The sequence below is a fragment of the Eretmochelys imbricata genome, chromosome 1 (genome assembly GCF_965152235.1).
Source record: "Eretmochelys imbricata isolate rEreImb1 chromosome 1, rEreImb1.hap1, whole genome shotgun sequence".
Lineage (NCBI taxonomy): Eukaryota > Metazoa > Chordata > Testudines > Cheloniidae > Eretmochelys > Eretmochelys imbricata.
Window position 1 is genome coordinate 141445821 of NC_135572.1, and position 20604 is coordinate 141466424.

General features: G+C 45.4%; 1 protein-coding gene across 3 annotated transcripts in view; it reads right to left on the reverse strand.

Moving 5' to 3' along the window:
• The window catches only part of SH3KBP1 (SH3 domain containing kinase binding protein 1), a 339163-nt gene that overhangs the window by 277995 nt on the left and 40564 nt on the right, over positions 1–20604 (reverse strand). For all 3 annotated transcript variants that reach the window (XM_077807185.1, XM_077807184.1, XM_077807186.1), the window contains exon 2: positions 3336–3493. In XM_077807185.1, the coding sequence (XP_077663311.1) occupies positions 3336–3493 (158 nt within the window). The remainder of the gene's footprint in view (positions 1–3335; positions 3494–20604) is intronic.

Genomic DNA, 20604 nt, shown 5'->3' on the forward strand with positions numbered 1-20604 from the left:
TAAACAGGAGCTGTGCCTTTTCTGCAGTCCTGTCACAGCTTTCATGGCCACCCAATCCATGTAATCACAGACACAGTGCCCATACTACTACCCTTCCCATAGCTAAACCATGAAAACCTTCCATGATGGGCAATGTGCAACTGGCACTGAACCCACCTTCAATGCCTGCAGGGAGTGCAGTTCTGTTTGCCTGCTCCTCATCCTTCTTTGGCACAAAAGAATAGCTGCAGTTCCCTGTATTAGAGGCCTGTCACAGCCCCTCCGCTCACAGGTGAAATTTAACCTTTACACAGGTATATGAACATATATGTAAAACGTTTCACTGTGAAGAGCTACTATTTTCACCTCTGAGAGCAACTATTTTGATATTCTGAAGTAGGGTAGGATGCCACATACCAGAAACATCAAGACACACTGAAAAAGTAGTGATCATTTTGAACACAGCTCCCAAAAGCAAGTTACACCTACTTGATATTGTTGTGAACATCCTTAGGAATCCTCAGGAATTCAAGACAGGCGCAGTGAACATGAGTGAGTATATTTAGGTATGTGATTATTATATACTTGCATTAATTTTATTTGCCATGGTTATCATGCTTGACAAGCTTTCCCAATGTGACTATGTTCATGCTGAATTGTAGTTCTATCAAGTTTAAGGAGATTATGGATAAAACAAATTGAAGCAGCAGGTGAGGTTATGCACTTTTGAGATTCTCGCACAGTATTTTTTTTTTTTTTAAAGAATGTATGTCAGAAACTTTTTCCTATTACAGTTGTATCCAACTGGAATACGGAAGGTTCCACAAAGGAAAAGCAAATTTTACTCTGTGTTCTGGTTGACTATGAGAAAGAACACGTGTGTAATCTGGTTTTCAGTTCTTTTGAAAATAGCTTTATATGCTGATTAAGCAAAAACTGCAGTTTTATTGATACTGCATGTAATGTATATGTTTATATTGGCCTTAAGTTCTTTTTTATTGAGAAAAATGGTAAAATTTTGAGATCATTTGATTAGATGCACATGTTTGCGATCATTTAGAAAGTACAGGAGGTAACAAAACTTAGATACAGTAGAACCTCAGAGTTACGAACACCTCGGGAATAGAAGTTGTTCATAACTTTGAAATGTTCATAACTCTGAACAAAAAACATTACGGTTGTTCTTTCAAAAGTTTGCAACTGAACATTGACTTAAGACAGCTTTAAAAACTACTATGAAGAAGAAAAATGCTGCTTTCCCTTCATTTTTGAAGAGGTTTACATTTAACATTGCACTGCTTTTGTGGGGGAGGGGGGTCTCTGCCGCTGCCTGATTGCTTACTTCCAGTTCCAAATGAGCTGCGTGGTTGACTGGTCAGTTTGTAACTCTCTTGTTCGTAACACTGAGGTCCTACTGTATTATAGGAGAATCTGGCAAGCAACCCCTACACTTAGGTTGTCTAACACTTTCCATTATAGAAGTCTTGCAACCCTTTTTTTGGGAAACTAACATTATCATTGTCTGCAACAGACCTCAAAAACATTTTCTTTTTCTTTTCTTTTGGGGGGGGGCGGGGGGAGGATATTGAGAAGCTTTCAAAAAAGTTTAATAAAAAAAATCTTCCACAAAATAGTTTCTTCCTCCTTTAACCAGATGTAGAAATTCCTACCCACTACTCAAAAAATGACACTTTGACAAGGACTACAAGGAACAATATTCAATCCTGCATCAGTAACAGATGCTTTATATGTTTGAAGTCCAACATGCAATGGCTCTGCACAGCTAGAAACAGGACCTTTATACCATTGGAAAGAGGACATTCTCTCAGACCCTTAAGGGCTGCAATATCAGTCTTGAAAATCCCAATACTGGTGTCTAGAAAAGCTACTTTAGTAATGTATTCTGGTTATTATGCCTCCCTTGGACTCCTACAGAGCTAGGTTCATAGTAACTGTCGCCTCAAAGCTACATCAAGATCTGCAAACAAGGACCCCTGAACCAAGAAGACTCAGTATAGGCATATGGGTCCCCACTTGCAGGTCCCAGTACAAGATCATGGTGGATGCTCTTACGGGAGGAGGGGAACAAAGAAGAGCCTCCACACAAAATATTAAAGAACACTTGAAAACATTCCTAAAAATAGTATTTCTGCACCATATTTGGCACATTCTAGAAACATGAACGGGAGTTGTGGTATAAAGATTTTAAAGACATTTGTTTGGAAAAAAATCTGCATAACTCACTCATAGCTTCACTATTTGTGAATAACGCATCTACCCCAAGCTTATGCTGATAAAGCAGGGGTGGGCAAACTTTCTGGCCCACATGTGGGTGGGGAAATTGTATGCAGGGCTATGAATGTAGGGCTGGGGCAGGGGTGCAGGAGGGAGAGCAGGGTGTGGAAGGGGGTGCAGTGCAGTGTGCAGGAGGGGGCTGAGGAAAGGGGGTTGGGGTGCAGAAGGGGTGCAGCAGGGGGGCTCAAGGCAGGGGGTTGGGGAACAGGAGGCATACAGGGTGTGGTCTCCGGCCTGGCACCACTTACCCTCGAGCGGCTCTAGGGTGGCAGTGGCATGCAGTGGGGCTAAGGCAGGCTCTGACCGCACGCCACTCCTGGAAGTGGCCAGCATATCCAGCAATGGCTCTTGGGGGTGAGGTGCGGCAGGTGGCTTCGCCGAGCGCTGCCCTCACCGGAGGGTGGGTACCACCCCCAAAGCTCCCATTGGCCATGGTTCCCTGTTCCTGGCCAATGATAGCTGGAGGGGGTTGGTGCCTGCAGGCAAGGGCAGTGCACGGAGCCCTCTGCTCCCCCAGGGGCTGCAGGGATGTGGTGCTGGCCGCTTCCGGGAGCAGTGTGGGGCCAGGGCAGGCAGGGAGCCTGCCTTAGCCCTGCTGTGCCATCAGGCTGGCAATCCTGCAGGCCGGATTGAAAGCCCTGATGGACCGCATCCAGCCCATAGTTTGCCCTCTCCTGTGATAAAGCCTTTACATCACACCATAATGCACTCTAGATATCTATAAATAGATACTGTATATGAGAGAGAAGATATTACAAACAGCATGAGTCATACAAGGAACTGAGTTTTGGAGGATGGCTTTGTCCTAAAAGTTAATTTTGTTTTCAGACCATGGAGCTCCAATAACCACTGCAGAGCAGGAAAAAGGTTTGTCTATTTATTTATTTTTAATGATATCGTAACTACACTAGATATCCACACAAATGCATTCTCTATTTTGTAATGCAACATGATTCAAAAAAATACTAATAGCAGCATGATATAAAAAGACTGCTTTTCAGTCAAACAACAATACAAGATAGTAAGTACAATATACAAGAACTGTTTCACTTTGTACTCACTCTTACAAAGTTGTCAGGGAACAAACCTCTTCTGCCTTTGAGCTGTCCTTCCCACCAGCCTCCAGTCTCTTTCTTGATATTGGTGATTATGTCACCTACTGTGATTGTCAGCTCATCATCATGTTGAGCCTTGTAGTCAAATTCCACTATCGCCTCCACTAAAAAAGAAACAGCCACATGTTGCAGAGAGTTAGAGACAGTATTTATTTGCAGTCAGGTTGATTAAAGTTTTCATGGCTTCAGAGATAAAAAGAAAAAACCAACCAACCAACCCACCCACCCGGTAACAGTCGCTCAGCAACAAGGTTAATCTGATGCTATTCCTGAAGACTTCATACAACAGCAGCATATTATGGACAAGTGCTGGTGGGGGGAGATCCTTTGAGAAACCTTTTATGACTGGTTGACAGACAGCAATTTGAATCAGTTTATTTTATATTTATCTTTTAATTTAAAAAAAATCAATTTGTGTCACTGCAGCAGTATCCATTCAGATGTAAGCATTACAAACTGGTGTCTACTTCTGGGAAAAGGTTATGGTTTTTCTCCCTCTTACTTTATAAATACTTGCTTTATTTCAGTACTATTCTGAAATGGTGTTCAAATCCACACCATTCAAAACCATAATCCTTTACTCAGTTTGCCAGGCACATCATTGCTACCCCCAGAAGCAATTATTAAACTTTCTGCATGATGCTAAATTTCTCTATAACAATCTCTCAATAAGCAAGATGTATCCAGAAATGCAGAGCTCAGCCTGGCAAAGTTTTGCTTTCTGCATATACTCTCTTAGGATTTCACTGAGGAGGAAAAATTGATGTTCACTTGCAAAATGACAATGCATCAGAGGATGTGAAATTCAAATATTACTATTGCTCCAAAATGTCAAAACACACACACACACACACACACACACACACACACACACACACACTTATTTGTTGCTGCTCCGATACCAGTATTTAATCATGCCAGGTAGTATGCCTTACTCTTTTCCCAGAAGAATAAAAGCTCCATAAACCCAACCCCAACCCCAGATTCTCATATTATATTACAAATACCTATGTCAATATCGTGTATATCTATATCTCCCACTGGAAGGGCCTAGGAAATTCATAATGGCAGGAATAAGCTCTATTAGAAATGGGTAAAGTTTCTCTGCCCACCCCCATACCATATCATCGAGCTCTTCCTCTATCAGTGTGGAATTGAGGCGTACAGTAAATTTTCTAAATATTTAGTATTTGACTTACTGTGGCAAAAAAAAAATTTTTTTTTTTTAAAAGCCAATACCAGAGGCAAGCCGTGCAGAAGGAATTAATAACTTTTCTGTTACTAGCAAGATGATGCTCAATGGTGGAAGGAAATTTTTGTTTGTTTGCTTGTGTTTGTTTGGTTTTTGGCGCTCTAGAACAATTGGGGCATTTTCCCTCGGGTGCTGTTCTCACTTATTTTCACCTGAAATCACCCTCCTAACCAAAATTACTTTATTCTTATCTCTAGAGGCTCTCCCAGCAGCTACCAAAAGAAGACTGGATGCCAGAATCTCTGGAATAGCTGCATTTAGAAAGCCCCATCTCCTGTGATGGGAAATCATACTCTAAGGACATTCTGTAGAACATTTACCCCCCGAAGAGGCTGAAGCAGCAGGAACAGAAATACCCACATGCATCTCCTTTCTGTGCAGATAACTGTGTGTGCCATGTAAGATATCACGAGAGCGAATGCTCTCTTGGGGAATCACGGCAGCTGGCAAAGCTAAAGGAACACACACCATTAAACCAGGAACAGGGTGGTGTTGCCCCCTGCTGGAGGCCCTGCCACCTTGACACCACCACCCTCAGATGGCCTTTTGAAGAAAAGGAGGAGTGAGTTCATTCTTTCAAGAGCTGCCTAAAGAGGCCATCCAGGATCAGCTGCTAGCAGAACCCCGGAGGCCGGAGACGTTTTAAGCTGGCCTGCGAGCCACATCATGTGGCTTGGCCCTGCTCCGGCTAGGGTGCTGGGTCGTGGTCGAGCCGCCTCGGCCCTGCTCCAGCGGGGGCACAGGGTCGGGGCCACGCCACGCAGCTCCCGGAAGCCACGGCATGGCCCTGCTCTTGCTCCTACGCGCTCCAATGGGAGCTGCAGGGGCGGTGCCTGCGGATTTGGCAGCATGCAGAGATGCCTGGCTGCGCCTCTGCATAAGAGTTGGAGAAGGGACATGCTACTGCTTTCGAGAGCCGCTTGAGGCAAGCGTCGCTCGGAGCCTGCACCCCCTGAGCCTCTCCCCACGCCCCAACACCCTGCCCCAACCCTGATCCCCCTCCCGCTCTCCAAACCCCTCAATCCCAGCCCGCAGCACCCTCCTGCACCCCAAACCTCTCATCCTCAGCCCCACCCCAGAGTCCACACACCCCCACCCAGAACCTGTACCCCTTCCCGGACACCTGCCCCAGCCCTGATCAACCTCCCACCCTCCCAACCCCTTGGTCCCAGCCCAGATCACCCTCCTACACCCCAAACTCCTCATCCTCACCCGCAACCCAACCCCATCGTTGTGAGCATTCATGGCCCGCCATACAATTTCTATTCCCTGATGTGGCCCTTGGGGCAAAAAGTTTGCCCACCCCGATCTAGAAGGGCGATGAGCAAGCAGAATCCAATCAGGGCCCAGCAAGGGGCAACACCACCACGTTACTGGCTGTTTCTTCCAGGAGCCAGTTCTGGGTGAAGTTGAGATGGGGAGGAAGAATGTCTCCAGTCTTAACCCAAGAAACCCAGCTTGGTCAGAGGCCACACTCTGACCACAGCTTATTGTAGTTGGACCAGCGAAGAAGTGTTAAATTTAGATTATGAAATTTAAAGCCCAGGTGGCCATCTTGAGTTAAATATCAATTTACAGTTGTAAAATGAGGGCGAGCAAAGCTCCACTGGCCCAGACAAGACTGTGATACCACCACAGATAGCAAGACAATCCCAATAACATTCCACCTAACTTACAAAGGGATAGAACATTATATCGAACTAGGTTGGTAAGAGAGTATGGTTATTCCTCCCATCCCAAAGAAGTCTCTCTCTCACACACACACACACCCACACACACACACCCATTTTCTTGTTTCTTGGGCAATATTAACACAGACAGAGATATCACCTAGCTATAGCTAGAAGAGCCTGATTGCTTTTTGTCAAGGGCTAAAGGCCACAACACACCTTGAACTTCTGAATGTCCTGGAGACCTTTCATCAAAACATACTACAGTCTCATCTCACATTAGATAATTAAAGATTTCTAGTCCTACCAAGACTTAGACATCACAGCCACCATTTGGCATCATAATTCAGGCTGAGAGTTTGTCACAGAGGTCATGGATTCTGTGACTTTCCGTGACCTCCATGACTTCTGCAGCAGCTGGTATGTCTGGCTCAGGGACAGCTCAGGCAGCCCCTGCACCAGGCGCAGGGCGTCTCTGGCCCCCACCCTGCAAAGTTTGAGTGTTGGAGGAGGCAGAGGGTTGGGGCACCGGACAGGGTGAAGCGGGCTCTGGGAACCGCGACCAGTGGAAGTTGCAGGGGCAGTTCCTGCAGGTGGAGGCAACGCGCCGAGCTGTGTGGCCACTCCTCCACCTAGGACCTGATCCAGGGGGGATGTCGGTACTTCTGGCACCCCCCTGGTAAGTGCTGCTCAGAGCCCACCTCATCCCGTCCAGTGCCCAAACCCCCGGCTCCTCCCACACACAAACTCTGCTGAGGGGGATGGACAGCACCGGCTGGGGAGCCTGCGAGCCCCAACCCTCCCCACCAGCACCAGCGGGGTCCTATGCTGCACACCACCACCTCCCTCCCCCACCCCGAAGCTGCCAGGCCGCCCTCCCCCAAGTAGCTCCCCCTCCCAAGTTTTATTCACTGATATTTTTAGTACAAGTCATGGACAGGTCACCGGCCGTGAATTTTTGTTTACTGCCCAGGAACTGTCTGTGACTTTTACTAAAACTACCTGTGACTAAAACGTAGCTTTAATCATAATGGATCCAAAATACCCACAAGTGAGATCATGGGCATCATAAAGAAGCTAGAGATGGAATAAACCATTTTAATGCATAATGGTGAAGTTATCATGCTCTTTCTGCACTGGAGGCTAAAGTCTAAAGGACAATTCTGTTCATTGGATAGTTTGCATTTGGTTGCCCGCTTTGGTCCACCCGTGAGACCACAGATTATGAGAATGCCATTGCTAGCCTTCCGAGGGAACCATTAAGATAGGGAAGTTATCAGTCGTGGCACCTTTTCAGGGATCTGGGAAGAAAGATCTGCTGGTGAGAACCTCTGGCCCCTGTATGGGAACCACAAAACAAAAGAAACATGTACACACAGAGACCAACAATACAGCGCCGAGGCCATAAGGGGCCCACTGCCTGTAAAACAAATAGCAAGACCTGTAGCATACATGAGATGAAGTCCAATACCACTTCTTAGAAAGAATTTACTTTCAATCAGAGCTTGAATCAGACACCTAACTAAGGGTCCTACTAATTTTCCATATTGTTCATAGATGCATATATCCCCTTGTGGTGGGCTGAGTGGTCTGTTAGTTGGGAAGCATCTCCATGCTGCAGCCCTGGCGAGATCGCTAGAACTCAGGCGACTTCAGGGTTTAAAGAGGCAAGTCACTATTGTAGGCCTTAAATAATTTTTTCACCCTTTGGTCCAGGCAATGAGGGCAGGAGCTTGTGTGGCACAAACCCTTCTTTTAAAAAAGTCTACTTCTGTAATATGGCCCAACTGTCTCCAGGCCTGACAGCTTGTGAAGTCCCTTTGGTAGGTGTCAGATCCTTCTGCTCTCTTCCAAGAATACCTATGAGCCTCTATCCTCATCTTGCTGAAAATGAAGTATGTAACTCTGTCATAGCCACCCCTCACCCTGCAGTTCTTGAGGTGGACAGGCCTCCTCTCAGTTGCTATGAATGAACCTTTCCAAAACCCGGGGGGGGGGGGGGGGGGGAGAGAGAGAAGAGAGACAGGAAGAGTAGGAACTCTAGGCTCACTCCCAGTACTGACTCTTCAAATTACACTGCCTCCCCATTCCCTGGCTGCTGCAAGAAGAAGAGTGAAAGAAACGGATCAATACCGTACAACTCTCCTAGTCTTTATTTTTGAATCCTCTTTCTCCATAAATAATTCCAGTCCTTGCCTCTGACACTGCACCCAAGGAGCAGTGTAAAATTGATATGACTTCATTTTATTCTGAATAGCACCAGTAAAATTGACCATACTGCTGTTAATTGGACTTTGCAGCTGCCTGGGGAAGCTAGAAGCTGCTGCAGAGGAACTGGAACATATATCTTTGCAACCATAAGTGCGAGAAACAATTTTTTGAAACGGAAGTTAAATTTAATTAAACACAGATGTGTCCTCCCCAGGAAACTTCCTGCTCACTGATACTTCTTAAATTCTGCACCCTATCAGGAAATTCCAAAGTTATTTTTTTAAGTGTGTGTGATTTGATGATGGTATACAAAACAGCAGATGGCACAGAAAGGGTGAAATTTCACAGAAACTGGATAATTGTAAGCATTTTTCAAAAAAAGCTAAGAAATCCACAGCTCTGGAGGGTGGCGAATAGGGTAAATTGAAGGAATGTGAAAATCATTGAAAAATAACATTTTGAAAAAAAGACGTCCAAGTTCCCATGTATCAAAAATAGCACATAAAAGCCTAACCGTGCTTTATAATTTATAGGACTGAGTTTCAGTTATTAAATCAAGTTCATTTTTAAAAGCATACTAAAGGATTTGCACATCCATATTTCAAAACATATTTTGAATAATACATTCTGCCAACTTTTTTTTTGGGGGGGGGGGCGGATTTTGGCCTAGATCCTCTCAGGTATTTAGGTGCTGTGAAAGTAGAAATGAATTATATTGAAATTATAATTCATTAAAGAAATGCTGCTTGAAGGGTTTGTTGAAATATAGTTGTCAGGAAGAGAAACATTAAGGAGTGTGAGACAATGGGTCCTCAAACTAATTAACTTAGAGCTCCTACTGAGCTAGGAGATTGGCAAATGTTAGTATGCAAATAAGATATGTATGTATACTTCTCAGTTTCTGCTTCCTTTTGTCTCCTATGTTAAATTGGCTTTCCCTTATCTGTTTAAATAAGTTAGCTTGAGCTTTTGCAGGAGGCTCACATATCTGGGTGCATTGGCAAAGCGCTTTGCTAAGAAACAGAATGGTCTAACAAATTCAGTGAGTCTTGAATCTGACTTTGACAATTTGGAGGTCCCACCGAGATGGCAACCGTCTTCACTGGGGCCATGTGACTCCTGACTGTTCTTAGGACAGCCGTGGCAAGCTGGCACCTGGGCATTTGGCCCGAGCAGTCCTCCGCCAGAACGGAAGGTCCTCCGCCAGAACTTGCATGACCACAGTGAAGTCTACGCCATTGAACCTGTTGGTTCCCACTCTGTTCTGGTAGGGATCCCGGGATCTGACATCAGGAATCTGGTCAGGTAATTATTTCTGTGTTTTGTCCAGACTGAGGACTGTCTTGTCTCTGTGTCTATCCGTCCTCCCTGTGGTGTGGTTGAGTCTGGGCGCCGTCTCCGTCTGGGGATCGGCTGACCAAAGGGTTCCTGTCCCCACAGTCTGAGTGAGTGAAATCTGCACAATCGCAGCCGCATCGCGCCTTGGGTAAAACCCTTGGTGTGAAAGCAAGGGCGATTGAGACAGTAGCCTGTGGGCTCCTTTTGAGTGTTGTACCGGGCATCGCTCTGATGAACCCGACTTTCTTTCTTGTGTGATTGGTGTGTAAAGTCCTCCTGTATGGATAACCAGACGTCTAAGTCGGGACAGTTCCCTAAAGGAGCACTGGCTCATTTTATCTATTTTAGGAAGGGTCCGGACTCCTGTAAATTTCTGGAAAAATGGTCTAGGCTAACTCAGGAGAATCCCAAAATTCAGTGGCCACTGTTAGGATCTTGGGACAAAGACTGAGTAGACATCTTAAAAGACAAACTCGGCCAACCTAAAACTAAATTGGCAAAAGGAGAGGTTGATTGTTTCATGCAGTGGTGGGAAGAGGCAAATCATAGGTAGACAGAATCAAAACTTGCCTCTCTCAAAGATTCAAATGATAAGTTAAAAGCTTTATTAGAAGCCTCCTCTCCCGTTGCCAGACCGAGCGTTCCCCTTTATCCTGTTCTCAGAGAAAACCAGGATTGATCCCATCCCCCTTCATACTCCCATCTCATTGTGGGAAAGGAAGAAGAAAACCCCTTGTTAAATTCTGGGGATGACGATGAGGAAGATGCATTAATTGGCCTGGCATCCTTGCATCGGATCAATAGGCGGTCACAACTCCTCCCAGGGGTCTCCAGTTCAGACAAGTCCGGATCATCCAATACCGCCCAGGCCCATTCCTCCGGTACCACTCAGACCCGTAAAGAAAAACCCCCCGTTCCCCCAAAACCCTCCAGTCTGCCTGACTCCTCTGTTTTTCCCCATACATACGAAGATAGCCTGGACACTGATTGGGCCCAACGCTTATGTTCTGGCTCTAAACCTATCCAGGCTCCCCTCCGAATTCTGGATGCTGGGGGCCAACAAGAGGGTCCCACTTGGAGCTGTAAACCCTGGACTCGTACAGAGCTCCTTTCAATTGTAAAAGGCTTTCCAAAGCCCCTGGAAAATCCTACCACATTTGCAGAGGAGTTTTTGTTAGTGTGCGACACCTATGAACCCTTTGAGGCAGATCTCCTGCAGCTGTGCAAGCTACTGGTAACCCCTAGCGAGCATGAAAAATGGCTCACAGCAGCCAACTGGCCCATCAGTGAGCGCCATTCAACTTTACCAGACACCGGTCCTGACGCTGAATACCGGAAAAAGTGTAAAAAGACCGAGCTAAAAACCTACACGAGGCCATCCCTTGAGTATGGACTCCAAAAACAAACTGGATAGCCATACATTGCTGTAAACAGTGACAGGGAGAAAGTCCGGGTGACTACTGCACCCGACTGACTGATGTTTTTCTGCAACATTCTGGTATACAGCAACCGAGTGAAAATGGGAAGGGCGCCCTGGCTCATGCGTTTGTTCATGGCCTCCTACCTGCTATTGGCAGTATGCTAAAGAGAATAAGTGTTGGGTGGGAAACTGAAACCATGGATAAATTGAAATCCGTGGCAGAACACTGCCATCGCACTCTAAAGGGAAAGGAGGAACAATCTTCCCAAAAGTTAATGGCCCTGCAAATACAGCATTATTCAGGGCAAGGTAAACAGTACCGGGGAGGGGGACGTGGTTACGGGAGGGGCCGTGGATCTGGACTTTCAGGTTTTGGGGGTGTTTGTAATTACTGTAAACAACCCGGACATTGGAAAAACGAGTGTCCGTGCCGGCCTAATAGCTCTGTAAACAACCAGCTAGACCCCGTCGGCACAGCCCGACAGTCCCAGACTTACTGTGTCCCACAGCAATGACAGAACACCAGGGAACCTCAGGAAATTTTAGCTCCTTTACTACCTCTCCTCTGCCCACTTTACCAGGTATGAACTTTTACTACTATCAGCTTCATATATCACCATAAGGCGTTGTTCTCAGTTAAACCCTGACATTCTCCTTCCTTTGTCTAATGACGGTGATCCCCACGACTGCCTTGCAACTGTCTCTGCTGTCACCATCCCGCGCTCTGACCTTTCTGATGTCCCTCTCCCTAACTCTGACCTTGTTTTATTTACTGATGGTTCCTGTTTTCGAGATGACCAAGGTCATCTCCTTGCAGGATACGCTGTAGTTTCACTCTCTGAAACCGTGGAAGCTGCGCCTTTACCTTCTGTAACCTCAGCACAAGTCGCTGAATTAGTTGCCCTCACCCGTGCCTGCTTTTTGGCGGAGGGACGCTCTGCCACCATTTACACTGACTCCCGCTACACTTTTGGGGTTGTACATGACTTTGGTACCCTCTGGCAAACTCGGGGTTTCCTTTCTTCTGCCAGTACCCCTATTAAAAATGGGCCCTACATCGCTGCCCTCCTGTATGCAGTTTTACTTCCGTCTGCCCTAGTTATTAAGTGCCCTGGCCACTCAATGGCGGATACTGATGTTGCTAAGGGTAACGCATTTGCTGACGCCTCTGCTAAACATGCTGCTGCCATAGAACCTTTCCCAGATGCATTTCTAGGTTCCCTTTCTGTTTCTATACCGCCGCCGTCCCTCACTGAGCTCACCCTGCTCCAAGAGTCTGCCCCAGAAACCGAGAAAGAATCCTGGGTTGCCCAAGGTTGCTCTCTACATCCCGATTCTCTTTGGCGCTTGCCTACTGGCGCCTTTGTAGCCCCCTTTTCACTCTACCCGTCTCTGGCCGCCCTGCTACACGGTGTTTCGCATGTCGGAAAGGAGGGGATGGTCTCTGCTGTAACTAAGACAGGATGGTGGGCCCCCCATTTTAGCTCTTTTGCAGCCCGCCACTGTGCAGCCTGTACCATTTGCCAAAGCCATAATATTGGTAAACCTGTAAAAGTGGCCCAGGGGTTCCGGGGCCTGCCTCAAGCACCATTCTTGCATTGGCAACTTGATTTTGTACAAATGCCTAAGTGTCAACAATATGAATTTATATTGGTTATGGTATGTTTATTCTCTGGTTGGATTGAAGCCTTTCCTTGTCGCAAGGCTGACTCACTGTCTGTTGCCAAATGTTTGTTAAATCATATTATGCCTGCCAAGGGAATTCCTGCTACTCTGTCCAGTGATCGGGGTACACATTTTACTGGACAACTTGTTCAACACCTGGACCGTATATTGCATATCAAACACCGGTTACACTGTCCCTACCACCCACAGAGTGCAGGTACAGCTGAAAGATGAAATGGTGTACTTAAGAATAAGCTTGCTAAAATTTGTGACTTTACAGGATTAAGCTGGCCAGTAGCCTTACCATTAGTCCTTATGGACATGAGATCCACTCCATCTCAAAGGCATAAATGTAGTCCCTTTGAAATTGTTATGGGACGCCCTATGCAAGCTATGACTACCATTACTCCCGTTCCAGATTTGAACTTGACTCACAGTGCGCTCCTTCAGTATTGCAAGGGACTAATGCAAGCTGTAAGTCACTTCCATTCACAGGTTCAAGGCGCCTGGCACACGGAACCCACCTCCGACACTTGCCACAACCTCGAGCCAGGTGACTGGGTCTACGTATGGCGCCATCATCGAAAGCACGCCTCAGAGCCCTGGTGGAAAGGTCCTCATCAGGTACTGCTTACTACACAGACGGCTGTTAAACTATCTGGCATCGCAGCGTGGATAAAATGCTTCACAGAGAACCAGTCTTCACCTCAGGACAACGCAGAGTCAATTTTGACTCTAGAAGAAGATGTAGAAGAACAGTCTGCAATACCTTACAATCTACGCTCTCGTAAGGGTTGCCAGAAGCAGACGACGAACAAAAAAAAGGCAGTAGCGAGCCTAGCGCCTACTGCCTGGTGGGTGTAAAATCGTGACTGCGGTTCCCTCAGTTGAGGTTGTCAGAACCAGAAGAGCCTTGCCTCCAACATGCGCCTCTGCCCGTTCCTCGGCTGCTGGTATCTTACGGTCTGGGGAGACCACGATGACAATTCTTTTATCCAGCAGCAGGTGTGGATAGCTCAGACCCTTAATATTTCTAATTGCTGGGTCTGCAGCCACATCCCAGCCCATTCTCAAACTGATGTTCCTGTCCTGGCTATCCCACTCAAGTCCCCAGACCTCACTGGAGGGCCTTGTCCGTTTAACAAAATATGGAACAGCAATGACACTTGGGAAGCGGTGGGAATAAATGCATCTAAATGGGTAAGTGTGGTGGAGGAAAAAGGTCATTGGTGTTGGCTGTGTAATGGGACAGGGCTGGATCTGGGGAAAAAGCCGTTGCCTTCAGCATATTGTGGCCAATGGTGTATGGGATTATTCAAACAAAACTAAAAAGTGGCGGGCCCGGTATAGAGATATGAATTTTTTCTTAACCTGGGATCAAACAGAGAAATCAATCTCATGTTCCCCCTACAGTAACCTTAGTGAAAACAATACAATCTTTCAATGTCATGCAAATAACACCACTCCTCGTAAGTAGAATTACCCTGTACCCTTTGGGGGATACTACTCCTCCTTTGCAAACACCTATATGACAAATGGGTGCAACCGACCCTTCCCGGCCTTAGTAGGCCATCGCTGGGTGTGTGGGACCAGAGCTTATACCGCACTACCAGCTAATTGGTCAGGAATCTGTTATCCTGCCCGACTCTTCCCAAAATTCTGAGTGCTAGGAACCTTCCCTCGAGAACGCCTCCGCAATTTCAGGCGAAAAAGAAGGGACTTAACAGATGCTCAACGGTATGTAAATAACATAAGCCCCTTAACCTGGGAAGAGGCCATTGGTGGTTCCTTAATACCATTAGGGGGAGTAATACACCATGCAAAAAGGCTCCTAAGGTTACAAGCAGTAGTTGAAATAATGGCAAATGAAACCGGAGAAAGTTTAAGAGCCCTGGCCAAAGAAACAGGAGCAATCCGACAGATGGCCCTCCAAAACCGTCAGGCATTGGACATAGTGCTGGCGACAAAAGGAAGGACTTGTGCTCTCATTGGAAAAGACTGCTGTGTTTATGTACCAGACAACACCAATGAGGTAATAGATCGTGCTAGCCACTTAGAACACATAGCATATCTTCCCCACGAAGAGCCAAGTTCTTTATGGAAGTGGCTAAGTAACCTTTTCAATTTCTCTGGCATAGGAAACTGGTTGTTTCAAAGAGCCCTAACTCTCCTGTTTGGAATCCTAATAATTTTTGTATGTTTTCAGTTACTTTCCTGTTGTATCCAAAATTGTGTCAGGCATGCTACACAGATAGCTGCCCCAAACCAGAGTGCTAATTTGATGATTTTAAATATCACTGATGAACAAAGAGATAAAGAACGATTGATATGTGGAACCCAGTAATTGTTGGTCATTGTGTAGCTTGACCAAAAGGAGGGATTGTGAAAGTAGAATGAATTATATTGAAATTATAATTCATTAAAGAAATGCTGCTTGAAGGGTTTGTTGAAATATAGTTGTCAGGATGAGAAACATTAAGGAGTGTGAGACAATGGGTCCTCAAACTAATTAACTTAGAGCTCCTACTGAGCTAGGAGATTGGCAAATGTTAGTATGCAAATAAGATATGTATGTATACTTCTCAGTTTCTGCTTCCTTTTGTCTCCTATGTTAAATTGGCCTTCCCTTATCTGTTTAAATAAGTTAGCTTGAGCTTTTGCAGGAGGCTCACATATCTGGGTGCATTGGCAAAGCACTTTGCTAATAAACAGAGTGGTCTAACAAATTCAGTAAGTCTTGAATCTGACTTTGACAGTGCCTAACTTTCGTTGATTTCAAGTGGAGATCTGCTGTGCTAGATCTCTCTGGAACAGATGCTTGCATCCTAAATTGCACAGTGCTTTAGGAGAGGAGAAAAGCATCTCATGGACAATGAGATCAAACTAATTTCACTTGCAAGCTCTGCTTATGCATTAATAGCCTACACCTGCTCCTACTGAAGGCAAGAGGAAAACTCTCAGTGACACCAGGGAGCACAGGATCTAGCCCTAGATCACTGGACTACTTAACTTTTTTCAGCAACTTTTACTTCAAAACAATGTACATGATGCCTCAATAATGTCAAACACATATCTCTAACCCTGACAAGTTAACCATTTTTTCCTCCAACATGCAATGTACACTCTCCTCGCACTCCTTCCCTGACATGAGGAGACGAAATCCAGCACCAAAGCAATTCAAGCTATTTTGATCTGAAAACTGAATGTTCGTTCCTATGCCAACATGATCAGCTATGCATGACATTATACAATTGTCAATCTAAATTGTAACAAAAATCCCATAAGACAGAATCAAAACCAATTATCAACTTCCCTGTTAGAGACTGACACAGTGAACTCACTACTACAGGTTTCAGAGTAGCAGCTGTATTAGTCTGTATTCGCAAAAAGAAAAGGAGGACTTGTGGCACCTTAGAGACTAACCAATTTATTTCAGCATAAGCTTTCGTGAGCTACAGCTCACCAATGAAGTGAGCTGTAGCTCACGAAAGCTTTAACCAATTTATTTGAGCATAAGCTTTCGTGAGCTACAGCTCACTTCATCAGTGAGCTGTAGCTCACGAAAGCTTATGCTGAAATAAATTGGTTAGTCTCTAAGGTGCCACAAGTCCTCCTTTTCTTTTTACTGTAAGGAGAGTGATCACATAAGATGAGCTATTACCAGCGGGGGGGGGGGGGGGAAGGGGGGACCTTTTGTAGTGATAATCAAGGTGGGCCATTTCCAGCAGTTGACAAGAACTTCTGAGGAATGGGGGGGAAACATGGGGAAATAGTTTTACTTTGCGTAATGACCCATCCACTCCCAGTCTCTATTCAAGCCTAAGTTAATTGTATCCAGTTTGCAAATTAATTCCAATTCAGCAGTCTCTCGTTGGAGTCTGGTTTTGAAGGTTTTTTGTTGAAGAATTGCCACTTTTAGGCCTGTAATTGAGTGACCACAGAGATTGAAGTGTTCTCCGACTGGTTTTTCAATGTTATAATTCTTGACGTCTGATTTGTGTCTATTTATTCCTTTACGTAGAGACTGTCCAGTTTGACCAATGTACATGGCAGAGGGGCATTGCTGGCACATGATGGCATATGTCACATTGGTAGATGTGCAGGTGAACGAGCCTCTGATAGTGTGGCTGATGTGATTAGGCTATGATGGTGTCCTCTGAATAGATATGTGGACACAGATGGCAATGGGCTTTGTTGCAAGGATAGGTTCCTGGGTTAGTGGTTCTGTTGTGTGGTTGCTGGTGAGTATTTGCTTCAGGTTGGGGGCTGTCTGTAAGCAAGGACTGGCCTGTCTCCCAAGATCTGTGAGAGTGATGGGTCATCCTTCAGGATAGGTTGTAGATCCTTGATGATGCGTTGGAGAGGTTTTAGTTGGGGGCTGAAGGTGAAGGCTAGTGGTGTTCTGTTATTTTCTTTGTTAGGCCTGTCCTGTAGTAGGTGACTTCTGGGACTACTACAGTATCAGGGACAGAGGTTTGGGATTTTTTTTTTTTTATTTGTTACTTTGGGTTTATGAAACAAAATTTTAAATGCCTATTATATGCACCAGGAGTTTTTCACATAAATTTAAGATACATTTTGCTGAAGAATGTGGAGTGACAGAAGACAGAGTTGATTAAATTATTGCCAACACATCTACACCTCCCCTCCCCCCCGCAACCTCCAGCTATTTACAGGAACTTGAGAGAACAGACTTTTTTTGGTAATTACACAACAATTTTCCCTCATTGGTTATGGCTATTTACTAGTTCCTGTCCCTATTTATTGCCATTATTGAACAGAAACAAATCCCCCCAAAAAGACCTAGTCAGACCTAGTCCCAAAAAGACCTAGTCAGTTTAACAACATGACAAAAATTCAGAGAAGCGATGACAATCAGAGTTATTGCTACCTTAACCCACACCACCGTGTCTTATCAAGAATATCACAGATTGTTACTGTATAGCAAGAACTATGTTAATTAATATCACCAACTTTCTGGAGATGTCTGAAGTGTCTACGCACAATAGAAGTGTTATTAAAGTCTTTGCCACTATTCCACGGAAGTAACAGAAGCCATATGGTCATACAACCTTCTGTTCTAACATGACTTCTCACACCACAAATACTGTCACCTGAAACTAGAGTGTGCAGTTAATGTGGCAATCGAAAGGTTTAGAGTTTCTCTATGACAAGCAGGAAACTTAAAGTTCCATCTGTACATCACGTAGGTTTCATGTAAATTGATAAACCATACGCTGTACAATATAACCAGAAAATCAGAACTGAAAGAGGGCAATAATGGCTTTCAAAATCTCAAAACTAAAACTTAAAGATAACATTTGAGTTACATAAATCCAGGGGGGGAAAATTAGCTGTAATTTGTATTTTTGTAACTAACCACAACAATGAAATTATTAGCATGGAATTAAAAATTTGGAGCAGAAATAATAGCAATTTTCACCATTCTGCTTTTCATGTAACATTACCTATAAATCTCAGTAAGAGGACAATGATTCTTCCGGGATTTGTATTTTTTAAATATTAAGTAATTTTTACTAGTTATCATGGACTGTTCAATTATTTAAAAATCAATTGCCTTGAATATGTATTTTTGGTACACAATATTTCTATTATAGCATGGTTATAAACAGAAACTTCATTTATGCAGTTGCACGGTAGTTAATACTCTGTCAACACTTTAGAATCATAGAATCATAGAATATCAGGGTTGGAAGGGACCCCAGAAGGTCATCTAGTCCAACCCCCTGCTCGAAGCAGGACCAATTCCCAGTTAAATCATCCCAGCCAGGGCTTTGTCAAGCCTGACCTTAAAAACCTCTAAGGAAGGAGATTCTACCACCTCCCTAGGTAACGCATTCCAGTGTTTCACCACCCTCCTAGTGAAAAAGTTTTTCCTAATATCCAATCTAAACCTCCCCCACTGCAACTTGAGACCATTACTCCTTGTTCTGTCATCTGCTACCATTGAGAACAGTCTAGAGCCATCCTCTTTGGAACCCCCTTTCAGGTAGTTGAAAGCAACTATCAAATCCCCCCTCATTCTTCTCTTCCGCAGACTAAACAATCCCAGCTCCCTCAGCCTCTCCTCATAAGTCATGTGTTCTAGACCCCTAATCATTTTTGTTGCCCTTCGCTGGACTCTCTCCAATTTATCCACATCCTTCTTGTAGTGTGGGGCCCAAAACTGGACACAGTACTCCAGATGAGGCCTCACCAATGTTTACAATAAATACAGTTTATAAGTGGTTTTCAATCTGGCCATAAAAATTCAATCTGCATTGAAACTTGTTAGATAAGGTCCTAATCCAGAGATGAATATTTTTTTTTAAAAAAACAGAACTTGCTTTCAGCATGAATTAAAAAAAATACTGTAAATAAATATTTTAAACATAAAATGGATATTACACTGCATGCTAATGATCATCAAGTTAAACTGATGTCAAGTGGTATGGAAAAAGATTGTTGAAAAGCATCTGCCTGGAATGGTTAAAGTTTGAGATTGTAAGGGGGCTAGTGCACGTTGCTCCAACTGAAGACAAGTCGAGGGAAGCTAAGCCATGTTGGTGTGGACATATCCAGTTGATATCAGAGAGCTTTGTCGGAAGCATGGCTCTTGCAATGACTGTTTTTGGAACAATTTGCATGGTGGGGGTGCCAAGGGCCACTGAACCAAAGTTTAAATACTGTATATAATGGAAACCACTTCAAGACAGGAGATGCGGCAGCAGCCACAGTTCCAGCATCTATGACGAAAGCTGACTATGAGGGAAACCTATGCAAGACCTGGTACGTGGATGGATATTGGCAGACTTCAGGGAGATCAACCTGCATGACAGCCTAAATCATGAGTTTTGGAAGATGGCTATAGAAGTCACTGACCCCAAATAGGAAAGCAACAAGAAAGACAACAACTCTAAATAATTATTTATAGTATCTATAGTGGGGCGGACTGGCCGCCCACAGTCCCAGAGGGGGAGGAGCCCTCATTGAACCCTGGTGGGCGGAGCCATGCCACACTCAATCCTCCTCCTGGAAGTCAGTGGGTGGGGCTGGAAGTACAAAAGGTGTGCCACAGAACTCAGTGAGGAGGCAGCTGCCACCCGAGGAGCCAGACGCCTCCTGTGAGCTCCCTGTGAGGCCAGCTCAGTCCCACCCCCTGTATTTCTCCCCCCGCTGCAGAAAGTTCTGCAAACTCCCACCCCATTTACTGCACCCATCACTCCTCAGTTGCAGGGGGAGGGATCCCTGTGCAGGGAGCTGCTCCCCCATCTATCCATGCATCCAGACCCCCTCATACCCAGACCCTGCTACTAAGCCTCACCCCCTCACACTCAGAACCCCATTTGATGAATCTCACTCGCCCTGCACCGCCCCAACGAGCCACCTGTACCCAGATCCCCACCCTGCTGAGCCCAACCAGCTGCACCTGGTTCCCCACCCCACTGAGTCACACTCCCCCAGCATCTGCCCCCCCCACACCCAGATCCCCTGCCGAGCTTTATTCCTCCCACACCCAGACACCCCACACCCAGACACCCCCCGCCCCACTGAGCCCCAACCACCTTCACGTGGACCCCCCCGCAGAGACCCATTATTGTTGCACCCAGAACACCACTCCCACAAAGCCCCTCTACATCCAGATCCCCCCCGTACCCG